Here is a 26,831-nt window from a genome sequence, read left to right on the forward strand (position 1 = left end):
TGGCACGCCTCAGTCAGTTTATACTCAATAGAAGGACATTGGAACTGTTGGCTAATAGAGAAAGGCGGTGCGGCGCTTGGCTTGCCAGTAGTGATTGTATAAATGCAGGATACGACGTGATGCAAGTACGATGGATATGACAAGTGTAGATCGAGGGTACGAGACACAGTCTGTGCTGCAGTTGAGCAGAGAATAGAAACCAGAATCAATTGCTAGATTGCTATGCCCTGCGTCTACTATTGTTACTGTACATACCCTAGGGTTACGCAGCAGTGCTGCAAGCATCCCTGCCACTCCGCCAGCCGACTTGTCCAACTTTCTCAGCTCCGGGCTCAAATAGGCTAGCTGAGCCTGCTTCGGGCGATGCCTTTAGCCGCCATCTGGTGGGTCTACGCAGCCTAAAACCATTGCCTTGCGCGTGGTACGTCAGTGACCACGAGTTGATCTGATTACTCATGGTGAAACTGGACATTGTCACAATAGATTGCTACGACGCCTTTTGACTGGTAACACGGCTCAAATCTGGTTCTCAAAGAGCAGCATGAAATCGCCAACCCTGGACACTTGGACACAGCGACCGAGATGGAAAGCGCACCCTTGACTTTGGTGAGTAGACCACGATTGACCAGGTATTAAGCACTAACAGCAGCACGTATAGGCATATACACACGCACGAAACGCTGCGCAGGAAACTAAAAGAGCAAATCCTGTTGCTGCTAGCGAAGAACATGATTTGGCTGCTGCTGAGTTCGCTACCGCGGCAGCAAGCACGACCGACCAGGAAGCCCTTCGAGTCTTACATCTACTCGAGCAGCATCACAAGCAGCTGGCTCTGATCCTCAAGGACTCCCACGCCAAACCTTCGCGTCACACTGAAGTTGACAAGAAACAGACTGCTACAGAGGCCGATAGAACAGACGACTCTCCGCAGCCACCACGCCTCCCACATGTCGCTCGAAATACAGCTCGAGATCTTTCTAGCTCAATTGCCAGCAACTTAGCAACCAAGAGAGGCATTCCCAGCGTTAGACAGAAGAGAAACATTCCAGCCTTGCCGCTTGTATCGAACGAGTATGCTGATGGCGCATTTACCCAGGACTCACCCCAGGGAAGAAAGGTGCTAGGCCCTGCTGGGGATCAACAGGTGACCCGTCCTTCGTGGGCACCACCTGCAAGTGTTGTACCCCAGGCCGATACAGCCTCATCGAATGCAAGCTCTCCCTTCCAGCAGTTCTACAACAAGTTTGAGGGTGTCATCTCGACCTTGACTGCTCCACTGGCCTTTGCCAGCTTGCCACTATCGCAGCCACCGGCATACCAGAAAGAAGACGGCACAACATCGACCTCCCGTCGACCGTCTACGAAAGTCTTACCCAAATCCGATCCTTCACCTGCTGCACTGGATTACTCTCAACTAATTTCAAATGCGGCATTACGAGCCGTACGTGACAACAACGACTCAGGCTACTCTAGACCGCACGAATCGTTCCTTCTAGTGCCGACTTCTGGCGGGACCATGTCATACGCTGATATAACTGCCGCAAACTACGTCGATCGCGAACTGGCTCGTAATCGGCACCACGGTCGTGTTCTGTCAAATGCCTCGAACGACGACTTCGTAGATGCTTCGTCTCAGATACTGTCTCATCCATCAGGTTCGTTGTTGCAAGCAACGCAGAAGATGGCTGGCAGGTCGCTGAGTAACGCAGACAAGTGGCAGAGTCAGATCCTGCCAAATGGTCAGACAGCAGAAGAAATAGTGCTGCAAAACCAAGTCCTACGGAAGACGTTGAATGATGTCGGAAAGCGCCTGCACAGTTTCGAGCTTGCATCTCAGGACATGCGTCTTGCACAATCAAGACACTCATTGCAGCTCAGCCCGATTACCACACCCGAGAACTCGCGCGGAAAGATGTTACCTGTGTCGAGTGGTCGCTCGAATGACGCAGGCGTGCGTATGGCGCAGCAACGAATTGAGGAGCTCGAGGAGGCCTTGAGGAAGAACGACAGACGACTCTCTAAGAGGGAGGACGAAAACGTGAAACTCAAGGAGACTCTAGCGAAGTACCGAGAAAAATGGGAAGGGCTCAAGGCAGGCGCGAAGGCGCGCAGAGAACAGGCCGGCGGTGGCGACAAGCTGAGGAGGGCCAGCAGTACAGCGACAGCAGTAGCGGTTGTAACTCCAACGAAAGACAGAGACAAAGCTGCTCAGGAACAAAGCAGCGGAGGTTGACTTGTGATGGAAGCATGCTAGCATAGTTAGAAGCCGTGGGCAAATTTATTTGACACTCGTCTGGCGGGTGTCGAACAGTCAATTTCATGTTTTGTTGTGCAATCACAAAACAACTCAATTTCAATCCTGCTCAACTGTTCTTGATGTATGAAATTTCCGAAGTTTTGCGAACCCTGAGTCGTGAATAAAATTGACTACAACTGCCGGCGAGCTTTCTTTTTGCAACCACGCTGCATGGGAACTGGCTACACGTCTCCATCTACTACTGATTTCCGCATGCCTGACGACGCCTACTGGTCTTGGTTCTGTATAATTTGTAAGGTCAATCATTGCACTCTCAGCCATCAACCTGAAGGTTGACTGACACTGCACCCAAGATCGTCCTTTATCCATCTCCATTCCATAAGACGATTTCCGTATTTCATGGGCGCCATGAGATGGCAATCCTCATAGGAACGCTTTTACAGGAACGTTGTGTTTTGCGTTGTTCATATGGAAGGAGAAAAGATGATTGATGTGCCTCGCAGAAAAAAAGAGAATATCTCTAGTTTATGCCTTAAGGCCTTGATTGACCATTCCTTTTCAGGGAGAAGCACGGGACAGCTTCCTGTTTTCACATGCTTGCTCTGCCCTTGCATGACGTTGTTTCTTTGTGCTCGACTCACTTACAATCGGTACTCCGTGCCCGGCATGGATTTCCAGCCAGCGCAGTCGTGACCCAGCTGAAATTATTGTTATCAGCAACAGTGCCATACTCGGGAAGCAGAGAGTATGGCAGCTGGCTCTGAATTCGCGTCTCATTCTACATAATTTGTGCAGTTTCCTTTAGTCGACAACATATTGAAACATGGAACGAGTTCCGTTCCTTGGCCGGCTCTTTTGGCACGAGTATCTAGCGCTCGTGGGCTCACTCGTTCTGGTGGCATGCGAAGTTGTCTTACGAGCTATCACCTTGCTATTGCCTTCACCTATCATTCGTTTTTGTTACAATACCTCACGAGCTTTGTTCAATCGCCTGTCCTCGCCCACGTCGAAACGGGCTCGTTCGAAGAAGAAGACCATCTCATCGTCGATCGCAACGTGCTCAGATTTCACCGAGCTATGCGCATTGTGGGGCTACTACGCTGAGGAGCATATCGTACAGACCAAAGATGGCTATCTACTGGGAGTGCACAGACTACCCTTCAGGAAAGGAGAGGATCAGGCGGGTGTTCGAGTCAATGCTGGTACGGACTCTGTCCGCAAGCCAATCGTCTATCTGCATCACGGTCTGCTGATGAACAGCGAGGTCTGGGTCTGCATGACGGAAGAAGAAAGATGTCTGCCCTTTGCTCTCGCGAGTCAGGGTTATGATGTATGGCTTGGGAACAATCGAGGCAATAAATACAGCAAAAAGTCTACGAAGCACTCCCCTTCCTCTATCAGGTTTTGGAATTTCTCGATAGACGACTTTGCTTTCCACGATATCCCCGATACGATCAATTACATCCTTCAGGCCACATCCCAGCAGTCCCTGTCCTACGTTGGTTTCAGTCAAGGCACAGCTCAGGCTTTCGCGACTTTAGCAATTCATCCTGAATTAAACGAAAAGGTCAACCTGTTCATTGCTCTGGCTCCAGCTATGTCGCCTGCTGGCTTGAGCAATGGCATTGTGGACGCTCTGGTCAAGACAAGCCCTGATCTCCTGTTTCTGGCATTCGGCAGGAAGAGCATTTTATCTTCAGCCACGATGTGGCAGTCTATCCTCTATCCACCAATTTTTGTCAGACTTATCGACCTATCTCTTAGCTTTCTCTTCGGTTGGAACAGCAAGAACATGTCTACTCACCAGAAACTTGCTGCTTATCCTCATCTGTATAGCTTCACCAGCACAAAGTCTGTCGTGCATTGGTTTCAGATCATTCGCAACAAATCGTTTCAAATGTATGACGACGACTATTCCGGCAAATTCAAAATCAGTGCGACAAACCGATACTACAAGCCTGCGAAATTCCCAACTCGAAACATCAAAACGCCAATTGTGCTTGTCTATGGTGGTAGTGACTCGCTGGTCGATATCCGGGTTATGCTTAGAGAGCTTCCCCGTCATACTATTGCTAGCGAGATCTCCCATTATGAGCATCTAGACTTCCTGTGGGCACAAGACGTAGATAAGCTGGTCTTTCCACACGTTTTTGAGGCTCTTAGGTACACTAATGACAACTTGAACGCTAGTGTCAATGGCACGAGTCGTTATCTTGCTGCTAAGATTGGAGACACATCTTACCTGCATCGAAAACAAGGCAGCGCTAGCACCTGGTCTGAAGATGAAGGAGGATCGTTCTCCGACTACGACACAAACCAAGACAATATCACGAGACCAGTACCTGGAACGAAGAGTTATGCGCAACAGCAAAGAGAGCTACCTTACCAGGTCAACAATACTCATAAGATAGAGGGAACCAACGAGGATGCATCCCGACCCAAGACTCCAGCAACAACACCTGCAACGTCCGCAATACCAGCCTCGCCGACCGCCACTTGGGTCGCTCAGCAGAGGAAGCAAGCCCTGAATGACATCGCTAATGGTGACGATAGTGGACGTGAAAGTGCTGCCACAAGATTGAGACGCGCGTCTAATACGCCAGTAGATAATATCATCACAGAGGAATTACGTACCATAGGCAAGAGACGGAGTAGATTGTTAGATGAAGACGACAAGGCGGGGAGCACAGGCTCAGGTCGAACCTCACCCGCAACGGTCCCCACATTCGGTGCCAAGGGTATCAGTGTTGGTACTTCGAGGCCAAGTGTCAGTGACGGTACTCTCGCTGCGAGCTAGAAGCTATATCAGATTCTGCAGGACTCGTCTTCGTTAGACAGTCAGTAGGAGCACATGGTGCACCTTGAAGTTTTTGACAGTGTAGGAACACCACACAAATATAGTGGTTGGCAACACTTCTGCTGAAGATCGAATCAAACATCTGAGTTCACTCAATATTTCGGTGTGCGCTATGAAAAGCACTTCACCAGCTTCTACAATGTCACTTAGTACACAAAGTTATGCTTCAAACAATGTCCTCGAAACCGCCAGGGTGTGTTGAAGCTAGCCTTATGCAACTCTCGAGGATTATCACCTGTTGGACGTGTAACACAGCACCAGAGTTCACGTTGCCAATATCGAGTCGACGTTGACGAACCCGATCGCAAAGATTCAGATTGTTTGCTATTGTTCCACGTATGAAGACAAAACGGAGGAGGGGTCGACAACTTTAAGATCAAACAAAATGTGTCCTTCCGAAGTGAAAGTTCGAGCTGGAACCTCTACTCTAGTTGTTCAAATCCACCCCTGGAAATAATCTTCTACCGTACTACCACACCACCTTTCTATCCGCTAGACCTGCATATAGCGATAGACTTCAAGATGGCGGACACGAAGCTGAAGATCCTTCTACTTGCTCTTCTCTACTTGTTCTCTTCCATTTCTTGTGAGAAGCACTGTTTCACTTTCTGGACAACCTATCCCGACAATTCCCTCTTAGGTCTTGGGATTCCTGAGGGTCACCCAAAATCGAACACCGAACTGGCTCGCATGATAGGTCAAGATGGTGAGATGACCACCTCCTGTATCTCCCAGAAACTCGGTAACGCAGGCTATACTTGGTATGTCACTTCACGTATGGAAGTTGACCTCGTGAACAGCAAGTACAAATCCTTCAAGATGGTAAGTGCGGAATATGCCAACAAGAAGCTTAACAGGCTGACAGCATGTACCAGATCAGACACGTCTATGACGTTGAAGAGAACAAGGACGGTTCTCAACCACCACGAAAGCGTTATGGAGCCAATAATCCAACCAAGAAATCGACTCGATTAAGGAGGAGAGGATTTACGAAACAGGATGATGCACCAAGACAGCTCAAGTTCCTCTCCCTGCCAGAGAGTGCGCACAACGATTTGGATAGCGCCACTCAGTTTGTGTACGACGAGACTGCTGGCAAAGGTGTTCGAATCTACTTTGTGGACGGCGGCATCAACCCCGACTCGGATGTCAGTACACAAATGCAGTTTTGCTGTTATCTAGCTAATGCTTGGACAGGCCTGGAAGAGTTCCGACGAACCCAACGGCCGCGAAATCGGTTGGATCTTCGCCGAACCCTTCTCTGCGCATAGGAAAGAAGACTTGGCTGGTAGAGGACCCGTTGACGGTCATGGATCTTGCACGGCAGATCTTGCTGCTGGTGCAATCAATGGAGTTGCGAAGAGAGCCGATATTACAGCGGTACAGACGAATGTCTTCACGGACACCTTCCTGGAGGCCCTAGATCTCGAAATCAGCCTCGATGGTATGGCCCAAATTTACGACGAGGTCGTCTCGAGGAAATACAATGACAAAGCGGTCGTTCTGCTTCCGTTCGCCTGGGGCGGTGGAGGAGATGGTGATGTTCACTGGGAAGCATTCCAGGACGCATTCTTCAAGGTTACCGAGGCCCTCCTGAAGAAAGGCGTCGCAGTTATTACAGGCGTTCCGAACGGAGACGAAGTCTGCGAAGGACCACCATGTATCTGGGGCAAACCAGGAAATGACCCCTATCTGCCTGACTTGATCACGGTTGGCGACGCCGACATCAACGATGGAAGTCACATCTTCGATCCAGAATACCGTGACGACTGGGTGACGATACATGGTCCAGGCGATGATCGCAAGCGAGACGCCAACGGCAAAGATACAGGGTTCCAGTGTGCAGCACGAACAGGCGAGGGCAACAACGAGGACGTTATTCAGCACGGAACTTCTCATGGTAAGTTTTACTCACGGACTGATTCCACCAGTACTGACCTGTTTTTAGCTTCTGCTCTTATCGCCGGTCTGATGGCGTATATTAAAGGACACGGCTTCGGCCCTAAAGAGGCTCGACAGAAGTTGCTCGAGCTTGCCTATAAGCGACATCCCAATGGTCCTAAAATGCCGTGGAATGGTGTCATTCCTTGAGTGAGGCAGTGATGGTGACGTGGAGAGATGTCTGGAATGCGAATTATAGACATAGACATAGAGGTGGAGGTCGAGGTACACTCTAAACATCTACAGCATGTCAAACGTGAACTGATGCGCTGCTCGTGCAGTATAGTTCTAGCGACAATGCATATATTAGCAGGGCCACAGAGAAGGTCACGAAGTGAAAGTCGAAATACCTTGACAATGATTGTTGTTTTTTCTTCATTCAGAGAATCGGTATTTTCAAACACGCATCCCCAAAAGCTAGCTCTCACCAGCATAATAGTCTCCAAGTCTCGGTGGCTCAACTGAAAAACTTGTAAAGCAACAGTGTCCAGGCATGTCTTCCTGCTGATGGCGAGTAGCGCCCCACATGACCCGCTTCCTCGCTACATCGTGATCGTCCGCGGGCGGATGACACGCCGCACTGATCGCAAAGCTGTTGCTGCCCACAAGAGGCATGCCAGGCTTCATTGGAATTTGCATCACTGTAACCAGTGCGATCAGCATGACGGCGATGATGCAAACGCCACACATCATGGCCAATGGACTGTATCCTATAGCGGTGATGGTGCCTGACGAGCTCGCTGACTGAATGTATTTGTCGGGCTCTGTCATGGGAACACGAGCAGGCGTGAATACCGTTAGGTTGACGAGGAAAGCAGACTGCGAGATCAACCAGTGTAGAGCTGCAGATGTTATCAAAAGCGGTAGTGAGAACTTCCACGGCAGTTGCAACCAGTATGACGAGCGTTGATGGCCGCCTCGATCTGTTACTCGGAGGCCTTTCCTGACTCTGGCGAACAGGCTCCATTCATACGCCGATGCCATGCAGGTGTAGATTGAGTTGTACATGAAGTATAGACTCGAGAAGAGCACCTGAGGCAAGTTCACAAGAAGGGACGTTGAGAGAATCGATCTCACCGAGCCTCCTTCAGCAGCGGAAGTACTGACTAAGGCTCCTAGTTTCATTGTTCCAAATCCTCCTCGAAGGATATTTTGTGTGCCGGTTTTTTGCAAACCCAAAACCAGATAGTGTATACTGACGAATAAGCAAAGAAGCCACCTGTTTGATGTTAGTTAGCCTGCTCCTATTGCTCATTACAACGACTCCTTACAGCAGCATGCCAAGAAACACCTGTACCCAAGATGCCCCTTGGTGCCAACGTTCAATATAGAGGGGACCTCGCTCCCATGGAAGAGGCTGGTGTCCTTCATCTATACCCTCCCAATGCAGTTGCGATCCATACCGATCGGAGTGTGACGTGTTCGTGGTGTAGAGACACTTGCCTTTCGTGTAGGGGTCGGGTCGCTTCAGGAATGATGCTAAGGCATCTCCTATTGTAACTAACCTTTCTTCGCGACTAAGGAGTAAATGGACAACAATTGCGAGAAATTTGACAGCGTTACAAGCAATGACAACGTAGAGTATGAATTGACTGTATTGGAGCTTGCACGACACTTCGCTTGAACTGGACAAACAGTGGTCAATAACGTATCGTTCAGGCAGGATCGTCCATTGAGAGGCATTTTGCACAGCCGAAGCGGTTGAGCAGCCCTTCTCATAGAGATGATCTGGCTCGCATACCCAGTCAGAAGTGCTAGCAATATCGTGTGGTCTCCACGACGTGGAACTGTTCCCAGCGGCGTAAGTCTGACAAGACTCGCTGTCCTTTAATTCTAGACAGGACGATTGCAAAGTGGATGAGTATGAGATCGCCTCAAAATAAGCGAGTACAGGCAATGAGGCATTTGCAGGCTTGAAGGCAACAGATTGATCCTCGTAAGTATCTCTAGCAACTGCAATCAGGTTGGAATAGTCACCATCAAGTCTAGCCATGTAGCGTCGCATACACTGTTCTGGAGACAACGTTTCCAGGTCAGAGCCTGCTTTAGCAGCATTCAAGAGCCAACACGTCGCATAGGTATCCAGCTCATGAGATTTGTATTTGTCAATGGTTGTGCAATCGAGCCCAGCAGTAGTGTTTCCCCCAGTCAAAAAATCGTTGTTGACCACCAAAACCGCATAGCGATTGCTTGTCGTTAGTGAGAACACAGCTGAATTCCAGAGCAGGTGAAGAGGCAAAGTACTGAGTAGAAGGGCTAACCATAGAACAACTCGCCACTTAGGGATGTAGCGCAGGTTGTGTACAGATTGTATCCCAATATCAAGCCGTCGTTCTTGTTGATGTGCGACGTCTACATCGTGACGTGAAGGTGCCGTCATGCACTGCATGTTGTAGTTGCTTGCAGCTACCAAAATCGTAGCCAAAGCATTAATGGCGATATGGAGCTTGGTTGTGGTGGAGAGAACGTCTGCACAGCTTTCAAGCCCAATATTGCCGACTCCATTCGGTCCTGGTGGAAATCTTTGTATGATATAGACAGTGAAGGCAATATTACAGATCAGGCTGAGGCAGACCAGAAGACACGATATGAGGGCTCCGAATCGCCAACCTCGAAGGATACTGCTTCTTGCAGGCTGTTCTGACTGATTCAATTCTGTGTACTGCGACCCAGACAGCAGGACTACGTGTCTGAACCAGCGTCTCAATGAGGTGATATACTTGTGTATCGTCCCTCCATTGGTCTGAGTCCCCTCTAGGATGGCGGTATCTCCAGATAAGAGAAGCTCAAACGTGTCGGAACCCTTGGTCGGCCTCATGATCGGGGTCACCCTGAAGTAGTCCAACGAGTCCTGACGGTCAAGATAATATTGTCGACAGGAAAAAGATGCTGTTCATGGGGGAAAGGCTGCAAGATCTTGAGAGATTCAAAAATCGGTGGATCAGGCTGAGTGCTAATTAGTTCCCAGCCCCAATTCGCCCCAGCATATGCAGCCGCAATTAGCCAAGTCGCTAGTAACCGAAGTCTTACAATAATAGTTCGAAGCTGTCCAACATGCTAGTATGTCTGTAGCCAGCAAAACTTGCCCTCTAGCTGCTTTGTATAGCATGGCCGAATCTTCGTGAACAAGTAATGCTCAACTTGGTGAGGCGGCAAGAGATGTCCTCTCCTTCAACGTGGCCTGGATGCTGGACAGGCTAGGGATGCCAGCCCAAGATTACACCCTGCTTCCACTTTCGTTCGAAGCACATCGCTCATGGCCTCGTCTAGTCGTTAAAAATTGAAAGTAATCTTGAGAACCTGTACATATACGCTTAACACGAATGACTCAACTTGGTGTCATATCGCTGTGCCCCCTGCGCCGCCATAGTGGGCGATTGTCCGAGAAAGCCAACTGATACATAAGTGAATGGCCAAGTGTGGTGCTCGCAACGCAACAAAGATACCTTCCATTGGATGACTGGAAGGAACGACCTCAGACCCAGCTTATTCGCGAAGCGTGATGGAGACAAATTATCGTGACGCCAAGCGCAACCCGTCTCGCTCGGGGTGGGAGCACCACTTTGGCCAATTACCAAGATTTCTGCAGAGGCTGCCGCCTTGGTCTGCTTTCCTCAACAACCAAGGTCTACCACTCCATCCCTTCACACTCGCACTCAATGCCTTCACCCTGAGACCAGCATCAGCAGAATGGCAACGATGTACAGTACAAAGAGGCCGCTAATTCATTGATACTCAGAATGGTAATCTGATTTGACACAGCTCTCTGAAGGCTCGAATCCATGATGTGCCTGTTATATCGTACACACGTCGAGCTCGAGGCATTGTTATTCACCTACTGCTGACTCGATAATCGTTCTAGAAACAAGATCAATTGATCAGCGCAACAGATCCACCAATAAGGCCTGCAAGTAGCGTCCAATCACCAACGTGTCCTGTCAAGCACTGTAGATTGTGGGGTCTGAAGCAGACACCGAGACGGTATATGTTCTGGAGGATACACTCTCGCATATCTGAGATTTCTGCTTACTCATGCGGTCATTTGTACGACAGAGCGTTGGCCACTAAGACTAATCAAATACAGTGAATACCTTACAAGGTTGATCGAAGATCAAGTGATAGCTCCAATCACAATGTGATGGACAACAGCTGGCAGAGTTTGTATAAACTAGTCATGCTGGACAGGAGGGTCTACTTTGAGCCTATTCGATCAAGCGAATCGGGGTATCGTTGACGGAGTCACAGTGAAGGTTCTATGAAAGTCTTGAAACGCGCTGGCCATATTACAAACAGGATACTTTGGAGTCAACGATGACGAATCAAATCTCAACATTGTTGGTGACAGCATGTGTGTTTGCTGTCCTCAAGGTTTCTGGTCGTGCCTCGACAATGTCCACGTATAGACCGTTCAAAACCTTGGGATTTCACTTGTTGCTGCAAGCAAACAACTCTCAGCACTCACTTACTCTCACCACGGCAGACTACAAAATAGTCTTTCTCTTCCACTCTCTTTGCCAATCTCCCGACTTCCTGATAACTCAAGAACCTTCGTAGTTACACATTGCCAGGTTTTGTCACTCGATAAGACAAATTCTTACAGCACCTCATTGAAGGTCATCGACGATGATGGCACCCAAACTCCTCTATCTTCTTCTACTCGCTGGTCTGGCAGTGGTTAACATCGCTGCTATGACCTGCACCGGACCTCACTCAGAAAGCAAGTAAGTTTCATCCACCGCAAAAGCGTAGGCAGAGCCAACCACTGCTTCCTCCACAAGCGACGGTCCTACACTTGCTAAGTTCTTTCAGGACGGATACCCTCATCTGCACCGGCGGTACTACTGGTGACAAATACCGCCAGTGGGATGCTGCAGACTGTGGTAAAGCTTGCAGTTGCGCAGGCGGTAAGATCATCTGTAAAATTCCTCCAGGCTGTGCTCCATACCCTCGAGCCCTCGACATCAATCTGTATTGCTCCACTGGTCCGAACTACAACTGGCAGTGTAACTGCGCGACTGAGAAGCGAACGCCACTTGAGATTTCCGACGGTCCTTTCCATCAAGATCATGACCACAACACCACCTGGCCGGAACCATCATATCCAGCTTGGGATGAGCCAAATCCTCTCATGCCTGGATCTCCAGCACGCATGAGTCCACTGCCGTCAACGTTCACTACCCTCACCAAACCTCCCGATACTACTATTGAGGATACCCCAGCTCACACAGAATCCCACAACTGTAATGGTTACACCGACCTTGAGCATCCTCTTGTTGGCCGTCCTGGTTATCCTTGCAACGAGACAGAACCAATGCATCTGCCTGGCACTACTGCGGAGCCACACGTTCCAGGACGCTTCTCACCTCATCCTTCTCCTACTGACTCAACATCCATAAATCCTGCCACAGTCCAGGACAAGCGACAATGTGATCCCAACAACAATGGATGGTAAGATATATGGACCCACATCTAAGGGATGATAGCTGACACGATTTTAGCTCCACATGCTCTGAGTGTTGTGTTTTCAAGCTCAGCATTTTCGACTGTGACACTGCTATCTTCCACTCTCAGCTCGTGGTCAAGGCCGATACACAATGCCGTGATATCACAACCATATTCGGCAATGACCCTGCGATAATGATATCTGAGTGTACGGGCTGGTTTGACACTTGCTATATCTATTGGCGAGCGGGTTGTCGGCAGGAGGACCTCGGAACAGCCAAAACCATCAAGAATGTGGCCGGACAGTGTATCAGCTTCGGTCAGTTTCCATTTGGCAGCATCAAATGCTTCGGTGAGGGATCCGGTGGTCCATGAAGAAAGTATCCTGTGTTGAGCAACCTTCAGACATGGTTGACGTCCGTCCAATTGCTCAATATATCCCTGTGTGGTAACAAGGAATGCGATGACAAATAGGCGGTAGATTCTGAACTCTAGAGAGCGAAGATAGACTTGCAACGGCAGTCGCAACAGATCTCTGCTGCAAACCAGTTCAAAGAATGGATACAGATTGTGTACATGCTTCATCGACGTCGTGTCTATTGTCGTCGTAGATCACTGTGCTCTCATTGGCCAGCAGCACAGGGGTGCCTGGCTGGAATGACCGTGTAGCCGATGCGCGGGGCTAGCAGATCTCAACCCCGTACGAACACTACTACGTGACTTGCTTGCTGATGCTCAGCAGAAACTGGTGCAAATCACTGCTTGAAGCGGCTGAAAACGAGCAATCATTCGGGAGTGGCACGCACACAATGTGATACAATCGAGATGGTGGTTCGCTCCTTCTCTAGCAACAGAACCGAGAATTGTTTAAGGTAGTCGTGCTCAAGCGTTTTCATCCCTCTTTCTTGTTGACCGCGTGAGATATTACCCATAACTTTTCGACCCTGCCTCTCTTGTTGAAGTCCTTTACCTGGCTCTCGCGAACTCAGACCGCTACATACTAGACCGACGAAGCTGCCATTCTCTTCACTGGACGTTGTTGTGCCTATATAACACCCTATTGCAATGGTACAGCAACCATGATCTCCAACCCTCACGAACCCAGTACCTTGCAGAATTTCGTCACAAGAGCAGCATACTTGGTGTTCTTCTACACGTTCGCCCTGTTCAATTGGATTTTCTACCTGGGTAGAGGGATTCAAAGTGGCTCTTTCTTCAAGAAGCCCACCGAGCAACAACAGCTGCGGTTTGCCATTTGTTCGTCCTCAAAGCGAAGGTTGCCTGTGAGAGATAGCTAAATTGAGAGCAGCACGAGATCGATTCTGGAACCTTTCGAAGCAGCCTATACCTGGTTTCGAGCATGCATTTTTCAAGCTTCGGAATGGATTGAAGCTACACTACATCACGAACAAATTGAGGTTAAGAGAAGGTGGTGGGGACAATAACGACAGTGGCAATTTGTTCATCCTTCTACATGGGTACCCCGATAGTAGCATGATGTGGAGGTTTTTGTTGAAAGAGCCGGCGATCCCTATCGATTCTGCAAGAATAGTCTGCTTGGACCTACCAAATTTTGGTGGTAGTGATACTTTTGACAAGCCTGATGCCACTGTGCTTGAAGCAATTGCCGAGTTCACATTGGTCATCAGGGAAGAGCATGGGAACGCTTGTAGTGAAGCGAACAAGGACTTCAACACCATAATCATCGGCCATGACTGGGGCTGCGTTCTAGCTTTCAGGTTGGCAGCCGAGGCTCCCCAGCTAGCAGATCGCTTCGTTCTGATGAACGGGCCTCACGTAAGTGGAAGTGATTGAATTGAGAAGTGTATACTAACGCGACCCCAGGTCCGTTTAGCGCTCGCCAACAAAGACCGAATCCTTGCAGCTTCCTCCAAAATATTCCAACAGTTCAGAGAAGCTCCTAGACAAAACTTTGGCTGCCTCCAAAAGTCTTTGAATGTGCTGAGACCGCTCATCATGCAAATCGTCTCGTTTGGCTACATATTCGTCTTCCACTTGCCGAAAATAATGGTGCAATATCTGGGGTCTGGTGGAAACTTCTTCTTTCTGCGAGCTATTGCAAGAGCAGAACATGGCAGGCACAAAGACGAATGCGATCCACAGGAGTACTTAGCGGCGACTCTTGGCCCAGGCGTGATCGAAATTGAGAGCAAGACTGCTAGTGGTGAAAGCTACGGCCAGTCAGTTCACCCTCGTGCCGAATCACCAAGTGAAACTTTCTGGCATCAGACCGCATACTACAGGAATGGAGCAGCCTTCAAAAGATGGGAGAAGTCCTTAGAAACTATCACAGCTCTCTACGAAATAGAGAGCGAGAGTTCGGCCTCAGCTTCCGTATCTCCAATCAGACGACGGTCATCTTCCTCTGCCTCGTCAGCACTATTCACGGACACGTACGACGGAGCACTTAAAGCACCAACCACAATTCTCTGGGGCGAAAACGACCTGGCAGTAACTCGACCAATTTGTTTAGAGGGTATCTCGGATTACCTGGCCGCGGGTAGTGAAGTGATGCTGCTACCACAATCAGGACATTGGGTGGGTGTAGAGAAGGAAAGTCGTGCTGCACTCGCCAAGATCATTGGTACTTGTGCCGCGGTACCAGCTGGTCAAGAGCTTCCAACATACATGACGAAAGAAGTGGAGCAGGTGTATTCAGGTGTTTCGAGTGTAATCAGGAGGTAAACTTCGACTAAATTGTATGTTGAGATGTGAGGTGTTTCTGTGCTGAATTCCTGCGATGCCTGCCGTTGGTTGCTTTGCGGAGCACGGAGGAATATTCCTCATGCGCTGTAACGGTTTCTTGGCTTTGTCATATCCAGAACTTGATTGGTCGCAGCAAGAAGATCCCATTTGCTTCGCCTCGCATATTTTCTAACTCAAAAGTTACTGAACAGTACGAGACCTTTTCATACTATAGACTTACCTACATCATTGCCACTGAATTCTATAAGAACAACGAACTCGTACGCCTTGTGTTCTGTTCCTTGCATCTCACACGTAACCACCAGCTCACCCAATCGCTTGTGCTAAACCAGCATTCCAAACATCAAACTCACTGCGAAGACAGCATCATAAATACAAATCACCTATATCCAGACCACAATAAACCACCACCACCATGTCAACCACATCCGACATATACGCCGCTGTCAAATCGCACTACTCGGCCGCCTCCAGCAACCGCAGCACAAACGGCACCTACGAATCCAAAGTCGCTCAAGCCTTCGGCTATAGCGAAGCCGAACTCAGCAGCATTCCCAAGGAATCCAACCTAGGTCTCAGTTGTGGCAATCCTATCGCTCTCGCAAAATTGCACGAAGGTGAGACAGTCGTCGATCTAGGTTGTGGCGCCGGCTTCGATGTCTTCCTCGCTAGTCCCAAAGTTGGTGAGACGGGGACAGTCATTGGCGTCGATATGAATGAGGATATGCTTGAGAAGGCACGGCGGAATGCGCAGAACGTGAATGGTGGGAAGGGCGCGAAGAACGTCAAGTTTGTGCAGGCGCCGATCACGGATATGAATGGTGGAGTTGAGAGCGGGAGTGTGGATTGTATCATCAGTAACTGTGTGGTGAACCTGGTGCCGGAGGAGGAGAAGCCGCTCGTGTTCAAGGAGATGCATAGGACGTTGAAGAGTGGTGGGAGAGTGGCGATTAGTGACATTTTGATCAAAGATGGGGTGGAGCTGCCGGAGAATTTGAAGAAGGATATGGGGCTGTACGTTGGGTGTGTTGCTGGAGCGAGTTTGGTAAGTGGGTATCAGAAGTATTTGAAGGAGGCGGGGTTTCAGGACGTGCTCATTGTTGATAAGGGGTATGATTTGAATGTTTACAATGCGGATGACGAGAATGTCAATGGGGAGGGAAAGAGTTGTTGTGGGACGACGGCACCAGCTCCTGTTGCAAAGTCGTGTTGTGGCACTACTACTGCGCCGAGTCCTATTGCTGCGAAGTCGTGCTGCGGAACGACTGCTCAGACGAATGGCAATGGATTGCAACAGGTCAAGGTTGATCTTAAAACGCTAGACTTCAATGCCTATGCTGGGTCATACAATATCTACGCGGTTAAGGCATAAGAGATGGAGCAGCTGAGATGAGCCTCCTTGGCCCTTCGACATAGATAAACGAAATGACTACGATGAAGCGCGAATTCGGCAAATTGTATCATCCTTAAACTATGAAATTGGTTGATAGTATGCAAGTCAGCTACGGTCAGAAGTGTGTAATGGTGATTGCCATTGAGTTCCAGCTTCACTCGTCCTATCGTTCTGTGGCTCCCTAGATAACCGTGGTACGGCTAAACTCAATTCCTCCGTATCGCAAGCTTGTGCTCCGCGTCGCGTCATTGGGAACAATGGCCCACCACAAGATGAAGAAACAAGCTTTCCGATATGGCAACGATTTCTTGCAGTCACTGCACCAGTCTAATACTCACTATGAAACACCCATCGAGCAGGTAGACTTCTGATGGCCCTACTGGCATATCGTTATCTCCACAGCAGCTCTCCAAGTAGGACTGCTACCTTCATGAGTCGATGCCTGCACCATATTTGCCAATCGACAGCTATGCTGGACTGCCTGAACATCAGTGGTCTTCGCTGGTCGGTATCATCACAGCTATTGTCGGAAACGCTATAATCGCGTTTGGGCTCAACACACAACGATATGCACATATTCGAATCGACCGAGAATTGAGAGACAAGCAGGATCCTAAGGCAAAGACTGCTCGAAAACAGTTGCCGAAAAAGTTGAGACAATATGGCACTCTTATACAGCAGGAAGAGGCGGCTGAGGAGAGACAAAGGATAAATGAGGCTGCAACAGTTCCTACCGAGCTTAACGGTGCACCTGAAGAAGTAGATGGGCACTTCGACAATGGCAAGAAGCATGCAGCTCAAGAGGAAGACGGCGAAGATGAGAACGAGGGTGAGGACAGCCAGCCTCAAAGAAAGTCCTACCTCAGATCGCCCTGGTGGTGGCTCGGGATTGCACTTATGACTGTTGGTGAGACGGGGAATTTTCTAGCTTACGGATTTGCACCTGCCTCGATTGTCAGTCCTCTTGGAGTGGTTGCTTTGATTTTGAACTGCTTAATCGCTCCGCTTATGCTGAAGGAACGCTTTCGACAACGAGACTTCTGGGGTGTCGTTGTTGCCATAGGAGGCGCAGTCACGGTTGTGCTTTCTGCTAAAACGAACGAGAAGAAACTTGGCCCTGGCGGACTTTTGGCTGATATCAAGAGGTGGGAGTTCTTGGTTTATGTTGCAATTACTGTCGTACTCATCATTGCTCTAATGATAGCGAGTCCAAGATATGGCGAGCGTACCCTGTCGGTCGACCTTGGTCTGGTCGGTCTTTTTGGTGGCTATACTGCACTTTCCACAAAGGGTGTTGCTTCCCTGCTCTCGACTTCGTTGTATCGCGCCTTCCAGTATCCGATATTCTATATCCTGGTTCTTGTACTGGTAGCTTCAGCAGTTCTCCAAATTCGATATCTCAACCGAGCTCTGCAAAACTTCAATTCGACACAGGTCATTCCAACACAGTTCGTGCTCTTCACATTGTCCGTCATTATCGGTTCTGCCGTTCTTTATCGAGACTTTGAACGCACAGACATCGACCATGTTCTGAAGTTCGTCTTTGGCTGTCTTTTGACATTCGGTGGTGTTTATCTGATTACCAGTGGACGAGAGCAGGAGGACGAGGAAGAAAATGAAGAAGTAACTCAGCATGACGTTGAACGCATCCGTCTTTTGGATGATGAAGCGGCACATGCGCCGGAACCTGACAACAAGCAAGAAGCCCGCAACCTCAAGCTTGACACGAATATTCATGTTCCAGAGACACCACAATTGGCACTTTCAAGAACTTCTTCAGCTGTACCCTCGATTGCAGTCACTCCAGCAGCTACCTCGACCGAAGACATCAACAGAAATCCGTTCATCTCCTCGACAGACGACCTTTCTCGTATGCAGGCTCAGCCAGACACTGGGGACAGGCCTCAAACACCAGTTCATCAAATAACACGCTCGACATCATCGCAGACACCGTTCTTCACCCCTTCGACCACAAAACTACAGACTCCGAATCAACGACTTGGACGTACGATTTCTTCTCCAGCTCAGCCACAAACGCCAACACGTCGTGGTCCATCCCCACCCAAGCCACACCTCGAGGCACCATACAGCGTCAGCACACTCAAGCGAGCTAGCATATCTCTTGTACCTGGTCCAATCTTACAGCCTCTCTCATCCTCCTTGGCAGGCATTGTCGCAGACCGCATCCTAAGAGGTGAGGGAACTGACTCTCCCGTCCGCTCTCCACTTCGTCGTTTTCGGTCAAACCGAGAATCTGCTAGGCTGAGACATCCAGCAGCAGGCAGCTCCGACGTAGATCTGGAAGCTGGCATTCCAAATGCGTTCGCGTCCGAAAATGCTGCGCAGCGTGTTCATGATGCGCGCAGGGCGCAGGTGTCAACGGACAGTGGTGAGAGCCCAACACTCATGCGCACTACTACACAAGAAGAGAGTGGGAGTTTTGTCGACAGCATAAAGGGTACAAAAGGTAGATTGAGAAGTATGAGCGAGACTCTGACGAATTTTATGAGCAAGGCCAGAAGAAGTAGTAAGGACGATGGACGGAATGGAGGAGGAGGGTCAGCAATAGGTACCGAGGGTAATAACTAGATTTTGAAGCGTCTGCCGACATAGAATCTGTCAAGCCAGCGTTGAACGAATAGCATTTTGTACAGCTCTACGGAAACCGAGTCGTTTTTCCCACACTTTCTGCTCTGTTCTGTTCAAACAACACCAGGACATAATCTCATGCATCCCAGTAAAACATCGACTTTGACTCTCACAAATCCCTGCTTAGTATCATCCATACCAATCCCAACAATAACATCTTCCCCCAGAAGCCCCGTCCCTAAATCCTCATGACCACGGTCCTGGCTCAGCCCTTCATCCTCACCCTTCGACCGCCACGCCCACGCTATTGACGGTGTATACGTAAAATATGCAATTTCTTCCTCTTCTTCTGTTGATCGCGCTTCTCGTCTTCTGTGCCCCTCATCCCACCCCATATCTTCCTCCCAAGACCACGGTCGAGCTCTTTCATTCTCAAACAACAATGGGTACCTACTAACACCAATCATTCTATATGGCTTCCTCGCTTCCCACAGCAGAACATACCGCTCATACCGCATTGGCAATTTCCAGGCATTGGTAAATTTTCGATGCACGATTGAGATGTGGATTATTAGGCCTTCGTGCCGCAAGAGTTCTGTGTAGTCGTGTCTGGTGAGGGGTTTGTGCGAGTCCTGTGAATTGGGTATGCATGCTCTTTGGCGGAATTGTTCGCGTGTGCACACGATGAGGCGGAGGGAGTTTGAGCCTTGGTGCCAGTGGCTGGTGTTGTTGAGTTTGTCACTTGTTAGGAAGGGATTGGAGTGATCGAAGCAGGAGGGTTCGAGAGGGTGAGTTAGATTTGGTGTGGTGTGTCCGTGGGATGAGAGCTGTGCTATGCTGCGACCACCGATGTGGTGTAGGCGTTGGTCAGACGTAGTATGTGGTGGTGTGGCGCTGGAGCTTGTAGAAGTGCTAGCATGGCTACTGCTGTTGTACAGTACTGTTGGAGGTTCTGTGTAAGGCGTTTCCGACGCCGATCTCATGACTGTTTTCGAAGACAACTTAACATAACCTTCACTTGCAGGCGAGGATACTGGTGGAACAACGTCGCTTCGTCCGATGATGTCAGTACGAGCAGGTTCTTGAATCAAGGCTCGCCTCGCTGGTCCATCTTCGAGAGGTATTATGCTGACCTGGGAGACCAGACTCGATATTGCCTCAGCCGATACTGAGGTAGACGCCGCTACCTGCTGGATATGGCTAGTCGGCAGAGTCTCGTGCGATGAAGGATCTGCCAAGCCTGGCTTGTCAGCCGATGCAGGCTCTCTGGAGCTCTCTAATAAACTCTGCTCGTCTAAGAAAGTGCCTTCGACCTGAAGCAGACTTGTAGTGTTTGGGGAAGCATTTTGTATAGTAAACGTGCTCACCATGTTAGGCACGTCTCCCAAACCATGCGGTATCTCGGATATTTGTCCTTGGACTTCCCCCATCATATCGTACTGAACCCAAGCCTCATCTTCCGTTGGAAAGAACAAGACCCAGTTCTTCTCGACTTCAGCCCTGCTGTTTCTTGGGTTCCTCGTGATTTCAGTCAAATACTTGTACTGCATGCTTGCTCCCAGAGCCACCATATCGAGCCCTTCATCTTTACCAGCTTCACTATCCTCTTTCTCCTGCTGTTCTGCTCCCTGCCTCCTCTTTTTCAGCACTTCGTCAAGAGCTGGAAACGCAGCTCGCAAGTCGACCATCCATAATCCAACGCAACCGTAGGCACTACCGCTATTCACTTCGATCAGTGGTTCTCCACGTCCACTCCAAAAGACTCTGGGATCGTGAAAGCCTGGGATGTGGGGAAAGGTGCTCCAAACGCCGGTACATTTCTGCGAAGGTGTAGGTGGAATATTCAGCTTCTCTGGAGTGGTAATACATCGCATTCCACCGCCGTGGCCGAGCACGTCGAGATCGTCGTCGGTACAAGATCTTGTGCCTGTGGATATCGAAGGACTGTCATACGTGCATACATCGGCGAAACAAATGTGGGACTCTTGGTGTGAGCCTGTAGTAACCAGGCGAGATACCAAAAGGTAGCGGTAGGATGTTGAAGTCGTCACGTAGGAAGGTAGAGGTATGATAGCTGGATTGAAGTACCTTTTGTCTCTGAAAAGGTCACTAGCCTGCCCCGTTGGGACCATAGAGATGTTGAGGATAGGAACCGACCAAAGCCGGATGTGACTCGTGTATGGATTCACATTGTGCCTGCATTCTGACAGCAGCACTAGAAGAGGATTGACAACTGGCAAAGACTGTTCTGAGTGGTACTGAGCGACGAAGATATTGTCCAAAGACTGCTGAAAGTCAACATCGTAACTGAGCTGGATAATTTGAACTGATTTCTGAGAAGAGTGCAATAGTATTCGAGTAACCGCCTCTTCACTATTCGGTAAACGTAGTCCAAAGAAGAGTCGTGCCGTCGCAGTAATCGCAAGTAGCAGCAAAGCTGGATATGCTAGTTTTCGTGAGGATGGGATCGAAAGCATACTAAATGATGACTTGCAGGGGTTTGGTCTGTGTTCAGGAAGAGGTCAGGTATCAAGTGAATGTATTGTGTATGTTGTTTGAAGTGGTTGATGTCAATATACAATAAGTCTCATTGTCCAGTTGAGTGACTGACTTTTTACGTGATAACCTTCGAACGGGCAAACTCCTTCGCGGATGCAGTTTACCATTCCACACTTTTCGACCCAAGCCGAGTTCGGTTTCGTCTAGTCGTTCTCTTCATCGTCAACGTGCCATAAAGATGCTCGAGCCTTTTTATAATCTACGCCTAGCTGTATCGACGTTAGTCCTCGTCATCCGACTTATCAGACACCGAGTCGTTATCGCTGTCCCATCCTTCTGCCTCTAAATTAGAACTTCTGATGCCGAAAGACAGCAGAAAGCCGATGAACGAGATACCTCCAAATACTCCAAAAGCCAAGGCCTCCCCTTTTGGTCTGATTTTTGTCGCGACTGTGAATAATCCACCACTGATAAATGGGCCAGCTGCTCGTCCAGCTGCAGAAAGTGTTTGTGCTAGGCCGTTGAGGGCACCCAATACACGGTGGTCAGGAGATGAATTTGTGATCTGTAATTAGTTAGCATGAGAAGTGATCGGCTATGACAGGATTTGATTACCAAAAGTAGAGCACTTGTCAGACCTCCTACTGCAGCGACAGTCTTGATCAGAAGAACGATACCAATCTCAGCCCAAAGCCAACCAAGACCAGAGCCCATTGCAGGTTCTCCTTCCTCGGGTACTTTCTTGTACCCGACAAATGGCATTAGAACATAGGCAATAACGAACAGACCAAGTCCAGCTCTATATGCCCACCTGTTTCCCATCTTATCTCGTAGCTTGCCAAAAACACCGACTTGAAATAGGATGGTAACAACACCGGCGAACGCCAGAGACAAGCCGATCTCTTCTGGGTCGAGATCACGACCTGTGGGAGGATCTGCTTGGGCGAATATTGGATACAAGGAATTGAAAGAAATGTTGGATAGCTGAAAGATAAGGTATGTAAGCAACAACAGAATTGTGTCTCGGTTTAATATATCCTTCCTCTTGAGTTCTTCGGCCCCATTAGCCATGAAGTGCGGCATCGCTCCGTCTGCTGATTCGTCGTCGCTCTCTTCGTTCTCGGATCCGGCACGACGAGACACGCCAGCTTTCTTGCTACCTCGCCGTAAGTATGTAGGTCGATGCGAGCTTGTGAACTGCCACAGCCATGAGAACAGACTCGAAACTCGTTTGCCTAGAGGTGGTAGGTTCTGTACTTCTTCCAAACTCTCTTCCATGAAAATCGCAGTGACAACAAAGTCAACTACCAAAACTGCAGCAGACAATAGGTTCGGCAGGAGGTAAGGGTAAGGGTTCGGTTGTGATGGCTTGAACGGGTTGTTCTTCATAACCAGCAGCCCACCTACGATTGGACCTGTTATGCCACCAAGTCCATATATTACTGGCAAGTATGTGAAGGCTTTTGATTGATTGCTCCTGTCAGTGATCTCACCGAGGCATGTCGATACGACTCCCTGATTTCCATTCACGATACCCATCATAGCCTGTACCAGTACGGCTTGCCACAAGGTCTTGCAGAATCCAAATGCAACGAAGCAGGCAGCAGTCAATATAGTGCCACAGAGAATGACCGGCTTCCTTCCTATGCGATCTGACAACCAACCCCAGAATAAGCCTGTGAGCATCTGACTGAGCGCGAAGGCTGACGCTATCGTGCCAACATACACGCCGACCTGCCCAGCATTGACCTCAGGAAAAGTTGAAGCCATCTCTGGCAAGTATGGGCTTATGGAGTTGAGTGCTGTCTGCTCACATAATGCTATAAAGGCCAGGACCGCCATCTGCCGCATCGGCAGCGGCGACTCATTGTTCTGCTCTTCATGTTGCGCACTTGACAAGTCGCTGGAGGAATTGTTCGCTTCGGATAGAGGCTGACCTCTTGACTTGGGAGGGGATATGCCGCCGAAGGTCTGGTAGTGAGGTGTAGAGGATTTCCGCCGCAGCAGCGGACCTTGGTCTGAGGGTCTGCTCATCGTACTATCTGCCCAAGGTCATTGTCGTCGATCTTGCATGCGCGTGGCAGGAGCTCGGATCAAGTAGGCTGTTGCAGGCTGATGTCAAGCTGTCAGAGGTGGGGTGGAAGCTGCTCGTCGAGCCACGAGCTTCGAGAGCAGAAGAGAGTTGCGCGCTTACTTGACACTCTACTGCTATTGTGTACAACTTTAGCAAATATTTCTATCGTGAGCCTGCAACATTGAAGCGATCGAGCTAGAAAAGTTGACCTGCAGCTGACGCGCATACTTCGACCTATAATATTCTCTGCTCGTGCCTGGTCTGGCATAATTTTATTACGTCGCAAGTCGCGGCAGTGACGCACTTCTGAGATGCTAGGCAAAGTGCAACCGTCATTACGTGTCTCAAAACAGCTACGGGCGGCAATTGCCAAAGCATTTATGTTCGGTCGTCTATGCCTAATTCCTACTATCACAAATCGTGGCCAGGAAGAAGGGCAATATTAATCTATTGGCTTTGGTAGCAGATTCATTCAGCTACTGAAGACTGACTCGAGACTCTGAATTCTGATGGTTCGTCGAGCTGTTATCGAAGTAGTGTCTCGACCAGAAAGCGATCTATGTGCATTCATTCGTTCTCAATGCCTCTCTGCGGTTTCGCCATCTCAGCTCAAGTTGTGGGATGAGCACTTGTTCGGACTGGTACATAGACGCCGCCAGCACCACAGAAAAGCAAGTACGATGGCTTGCCTACACTCTCTATGCATTTTTGTGGTGTCCAGACACAAGCGAAAGTAGTAGTGGCTGAATTGACGAGCTGATCATAAAATGTTGTCCAAAGACTGCCGATAAACTTGCCTTCAGGGTTGTCGCCGAAGACTTCCCACATGTGCAGAGCATAGTCAAATTGTTGACTGAAGTTAGTAGTTGTCGCATCCGCCAACCACCATGCTGCTCTCCATGTCTGTCCTGGAGTGGCATCAGCATCCTGTCGTTGTGGCCATCGACAATGATCCGCGGAAAGATCAGCCGATAAGCCGATAAGCGCTGCTTCCAGGATGGTATCGAATTTAACCTCTTGCTGGATGCCTGTAACCATTAGCTCAAATCAAGAACAGATCAAAGAATGCCTTCTGATCACATTAGACATCATTTCGAGAGTTGGGTCTGCTGACCGTGTTGCTTGCGCCAGGCATTAACAGTGCTGATGTAGTGGTTTCCCCACGCCTTTCCTGCCTCTCCTGAAGGAGGAGCATCTCGCTTCTGCTTTGGATCATCTGCAGCTCTGCCAAGGGTCTTCGCTCGAAGACTGTGAACCATATCCTCCATCTCTGTGGTGTCCATGTCGGCGAATATGCCTTCTTTGGCCAACATTGCATTTATGCCTGCATTTGACCATCCAGGTATGAAGTCTGGACCCATAACTTCCTCGGGAGAAAGGTATCTGTATTGCTCGACACGATCGACTTCAGCCTTCAGCTCAGCGAGCTGCTCGTCGCTGTAGGATATCTTCGCTGGAGGTGTTGGTACAGATCGTGCAGCTCGCTTCTTCTCACCCTCGAAAGAGATAGTCAAAGGATCAATAGTGGTAGTTTGTGGTTCGACTCCAGTACAATCGGGGCAGTGTACGTTTGCGTAGCTGAGCGTGTTAATCAAACTTCGGGTACATCATCTCAACGAGGTCGACTTACAATTGCTCCCACTTGTTCCCAGCAGGTTCCATGTTGCACACGAACTGAAGATATTTAGTGACATTAGCGACAACCTGATCCGCAGGAACATCACATTCCGACACACCCCAGCTACAAGCGATGTTTGTGCTTGCAGACCAGACCATCTGAGTGAACTCCCATGTGTCATAGAAAGGTTGTAGTTCGTCGTATTCGCCGGACTTAGGATCGTACAGCTTTCGCTGCTCCCACCAGTGGTCGACGGCGAAGTAACTGCCATTTACGGTATCCGGGAATTGGTTGTCTTGTCTACCAATGGAGAAGATGATTCGACCCTTATCATCCCAGTACTGAGAGCTTTTGTTAGCAACATGATCTCGGATTATGCTTTTGATACTCACATCGTAGGTAACCGAGCAGTTGTTGGCTTCGAGACCGGATACCAAAGAATTAACATCCTTCCAGATGACTGGTGCAGCACCGCTAAGTGCTCGATAGTAGTTGACTTTTGCAAGAACAATCTGACTGAGAAGCAACTTGTCAATGGCTGCAGCGCTCTGGCTGAGTGCGGCCAGAATAAACAGCACAGTGGCTGTCAGGAAGTTGACCAGAGTCATGCTTTGGTACTGGAGTTGTGTGCTCAGTGAATTTAGAGGCTTTGGAAAGGTTGTCGAGACGTAAGAAATTGGTAGAGAAAGAGAGGGCAGGGTCATGAACGTTCGAAGGATTCATCTGCTTTCAAGGAAGGTGCAAACAAGATCCGCAAAACTCAACACTTTCACTTGATTTTCAAAGGCACGTAGTTGTGACCTTTTAAACAATCAAGACAGGTGGAGGGGTTTAGAACTGCTTCACTTACCTCTCGGAAACGACTATTCACAGCCTCTAGTATGTCAACAACCCAATTCCTGGCATGTGATGCCTCAGGAAATGCCGGCTGCAACGGAGTAGGATAACTATGAACGTTGCTTTCCTCCAAGTGCTTCGTTGAACTCGTTTTGACAGTAATTCATCTGGTGTGGTTACTTCGAGCTGTTATGGGAGAGTGGTTTAAAAGGGCTCTTCCATCACTATTTTCACGTGATTTACACTGTAAGACCTCGAACGACCTAAGCCAACATGCTGTACCTTGTGCTTGATCAAGGCGAAGGAAGTGCCTGCTATACACCGACCAACGCCCCGTTGTCATAGTCAACATTGAGTCGTTTCTGGCTGCTGCCACATTAGCATAGAACCATGAGCATTGCTGAACAACCCAAATCCCAAGCACGGCGTGAACCGAGTCCGACAAGGATCTGTTGAATGAACAAGCAACAACTGTAATCTTCCGAGCTGACACATGGACAACACCACACTCGAAGTGCCAACTAGCTTTCCGGCAGCAGATATCTCCCGATATCGTTGTGCATCGTAATCAAAATCAGCAAACCGTGTTGTCGCATG

At 49.2% G+C, this 26,831-nt stretch overlaps 9 protein-coding genes across 9 annotated transcripts; 7 read left to right on the plus strand and 2 right to left on the minus strand.

Annotated features, from left to right (window-relative positions):
* Positions 1–582: 582 nt before the first annotated feature.
* On the plus strand, positions 583–2,233 carry LTR64_005494 (uncharacterized protein; the record flags this gene model as incomplete). Its single annotated transcript, XM_064899832.1, has 2 exons — positions 583–606; positions 659–2,233. The coding sequence occupies 2 exons, from the start codon at positions 583–585 to the stop codon at positions 2,231–2,233; spliced, it is 1,599 nt and encodes a 532-aa protein (XP_064753144.1).
* An 847-nt stretch (positions 2,234–3,080) lies between these two features.
* Positions 3,081–5,054, plus strand: TGL1 (cholesterol esterase; the record flags this gene model as incomplete). The annotated part of the gene is made up of 1 exon (XM_064899833.1): positions 3,081–5,054. One exon carries the CDS (start codon positions 3,081–3,083, stop codon positions 5,052–5,054), a length of 1,974 nt encoding a protein of 657 aa, XP_064753145.1.
* Positions 5,055–5,636: 582 nt separating this feature from the next.
* LTR64_005496 (uncharacterized protein) lies at positions 5,637–7,205 on the plus strand (the record flags this gene model as incomplete). Its single annotated transcript, XM_064899834.1, has 4 exons — positions 5,637–5,936; positions 5,990–6,262; positions 6,312–7,014; positions 7,063–7,205. 4 exons carry the CDS (start codon positions 5,637–5,639, stop codon positions 7,203–7,205), a joined length of 1,419 nt encoding a protein of 472 aa, XP_064753146.1.
* A 4,978-nt stretch (positions 7,206–12,183) lies between these two features.
* Positions 12,184–12,872, plus strand: LTR64_005497 (uncharacterized protein; the record flags this gene model as incomplete). The annotated part of the gene is made up of 2 exons (XM_064899835.1): positions 12,184–12,503; positions 12,554–12,872. 2 exons carry the CDS (start codon positions 12,184–12,186, stop codon positions 12,870–12,872), a joined length of 639 nt encoding a protein of 212 aa, XP_064753147.1.
* A 704-nt stretch (positions 12,873–13,576) lies between these two features.
* On the plus strand, positions 13,577–15,203 carry LTR64_005498 (uncharacterized protein; the record flags this gene model as incomplete). Its single annotated transcript, XM_064899836.1, has 3 exons — positions 13,577–13,754; positions 13,807–14,294; positions 14,343–15,203. 3 exons carry the CDS (start codon positions 13,577–13,579, stop codon positions 15,201–15,203), a joined length of 1,527 nt encoding a protein of 508 aa, XP_064753148.1.
* Positions 15,204–15,639: 436 nt separating this feature from the next.
* On the plus strand, positions 15,640–16,596 carry LTR64_005499 (uncharacterized protein; the record flags this gene model as incomplete). Its single annotated transcript, XM_064899837.1, has 1 exon — positions 15,640–16,596. The coding sequence occupies one exon, from the start codon at positions 15,640–15,642 to the stop codon at positions 16,594–16,596; it is 957 nt and encodes a 318-aa protein (XP_064753149.1).
* A 459-nt stretch (positions 16,597–17,055) lies between these two features.
* Positions 17,056–19,206, plus strand: LTR64_005500 (uncharacterized protein; the record flags this gene model as incomplete). Its single annotated transcript, XM_064899838.1, has 2 exons — positions 17,056–18,811; positions 18,893–19,206. The coding sequence occupies 2 exons, from the start codon at positions 17,056–17,058 to the stop codon at positions 19,204–19,206; spliced, it is 2,070 nt and encodes a 689-aa protein (XP_064753150.1).
* Positions 19,207–21,985: 2,779 nt separating this feature from the next.
* Positions 21,986–23,094, minus strand: LTR64_005501 (uncharacterized protein; the record flags this gene model as incomplete). Its single annotated transcript, XM_064899839.1, has 2 exons — positions 21,986–22,270; positions 22,321–23,094. The coding sequence occupies 2 exons, from the start codon at positions 23,092–23,094 to the stop codon at positions 21,986–21,988; spliced, it is 1,059 nt and encodes a 352-aa protein (XP_064753151.1).
* A 1,773-nt stretch (positions 23,095–24,867) lies between these two features.
* On the minus strand, positions 24,868–26,005 carry LTR64_005502 (uncharacterized protein; the record flags this gene model as incomplete). The annotated part of the gene is made up of 3 exons (XM_064899840.1): positions 24,868–25,357; positions 25,410–25,738; positions 25,790–26,005. The coding sequence occupies 3 exons, from the start codon at positions 26,003–26,005 to the stop codon at positions 24,868–24,870; spliced, it is 1,035 nt and encodes a 344-aa protein (XP_064753152.1).
* Positions 26,006–26,831: the final 826 nt, after the last annotated feature.

This window comes from Lithohypha guttulata (genome assembly GCF_036872675.1).
Source record: "Lithohypha guttulata strain CCFEE 5908 chromosome Unknown scaffold_4, whole genome shotgun sequence".
Taxonomy (NCBI): domain Eukaryota; kingdom Fungi; phylum Ascomycota; class Eurotiomycetes; order Chaetothyriales; family Trichomeriaceae; genus Lithohypha; species Lithohypha guttulata.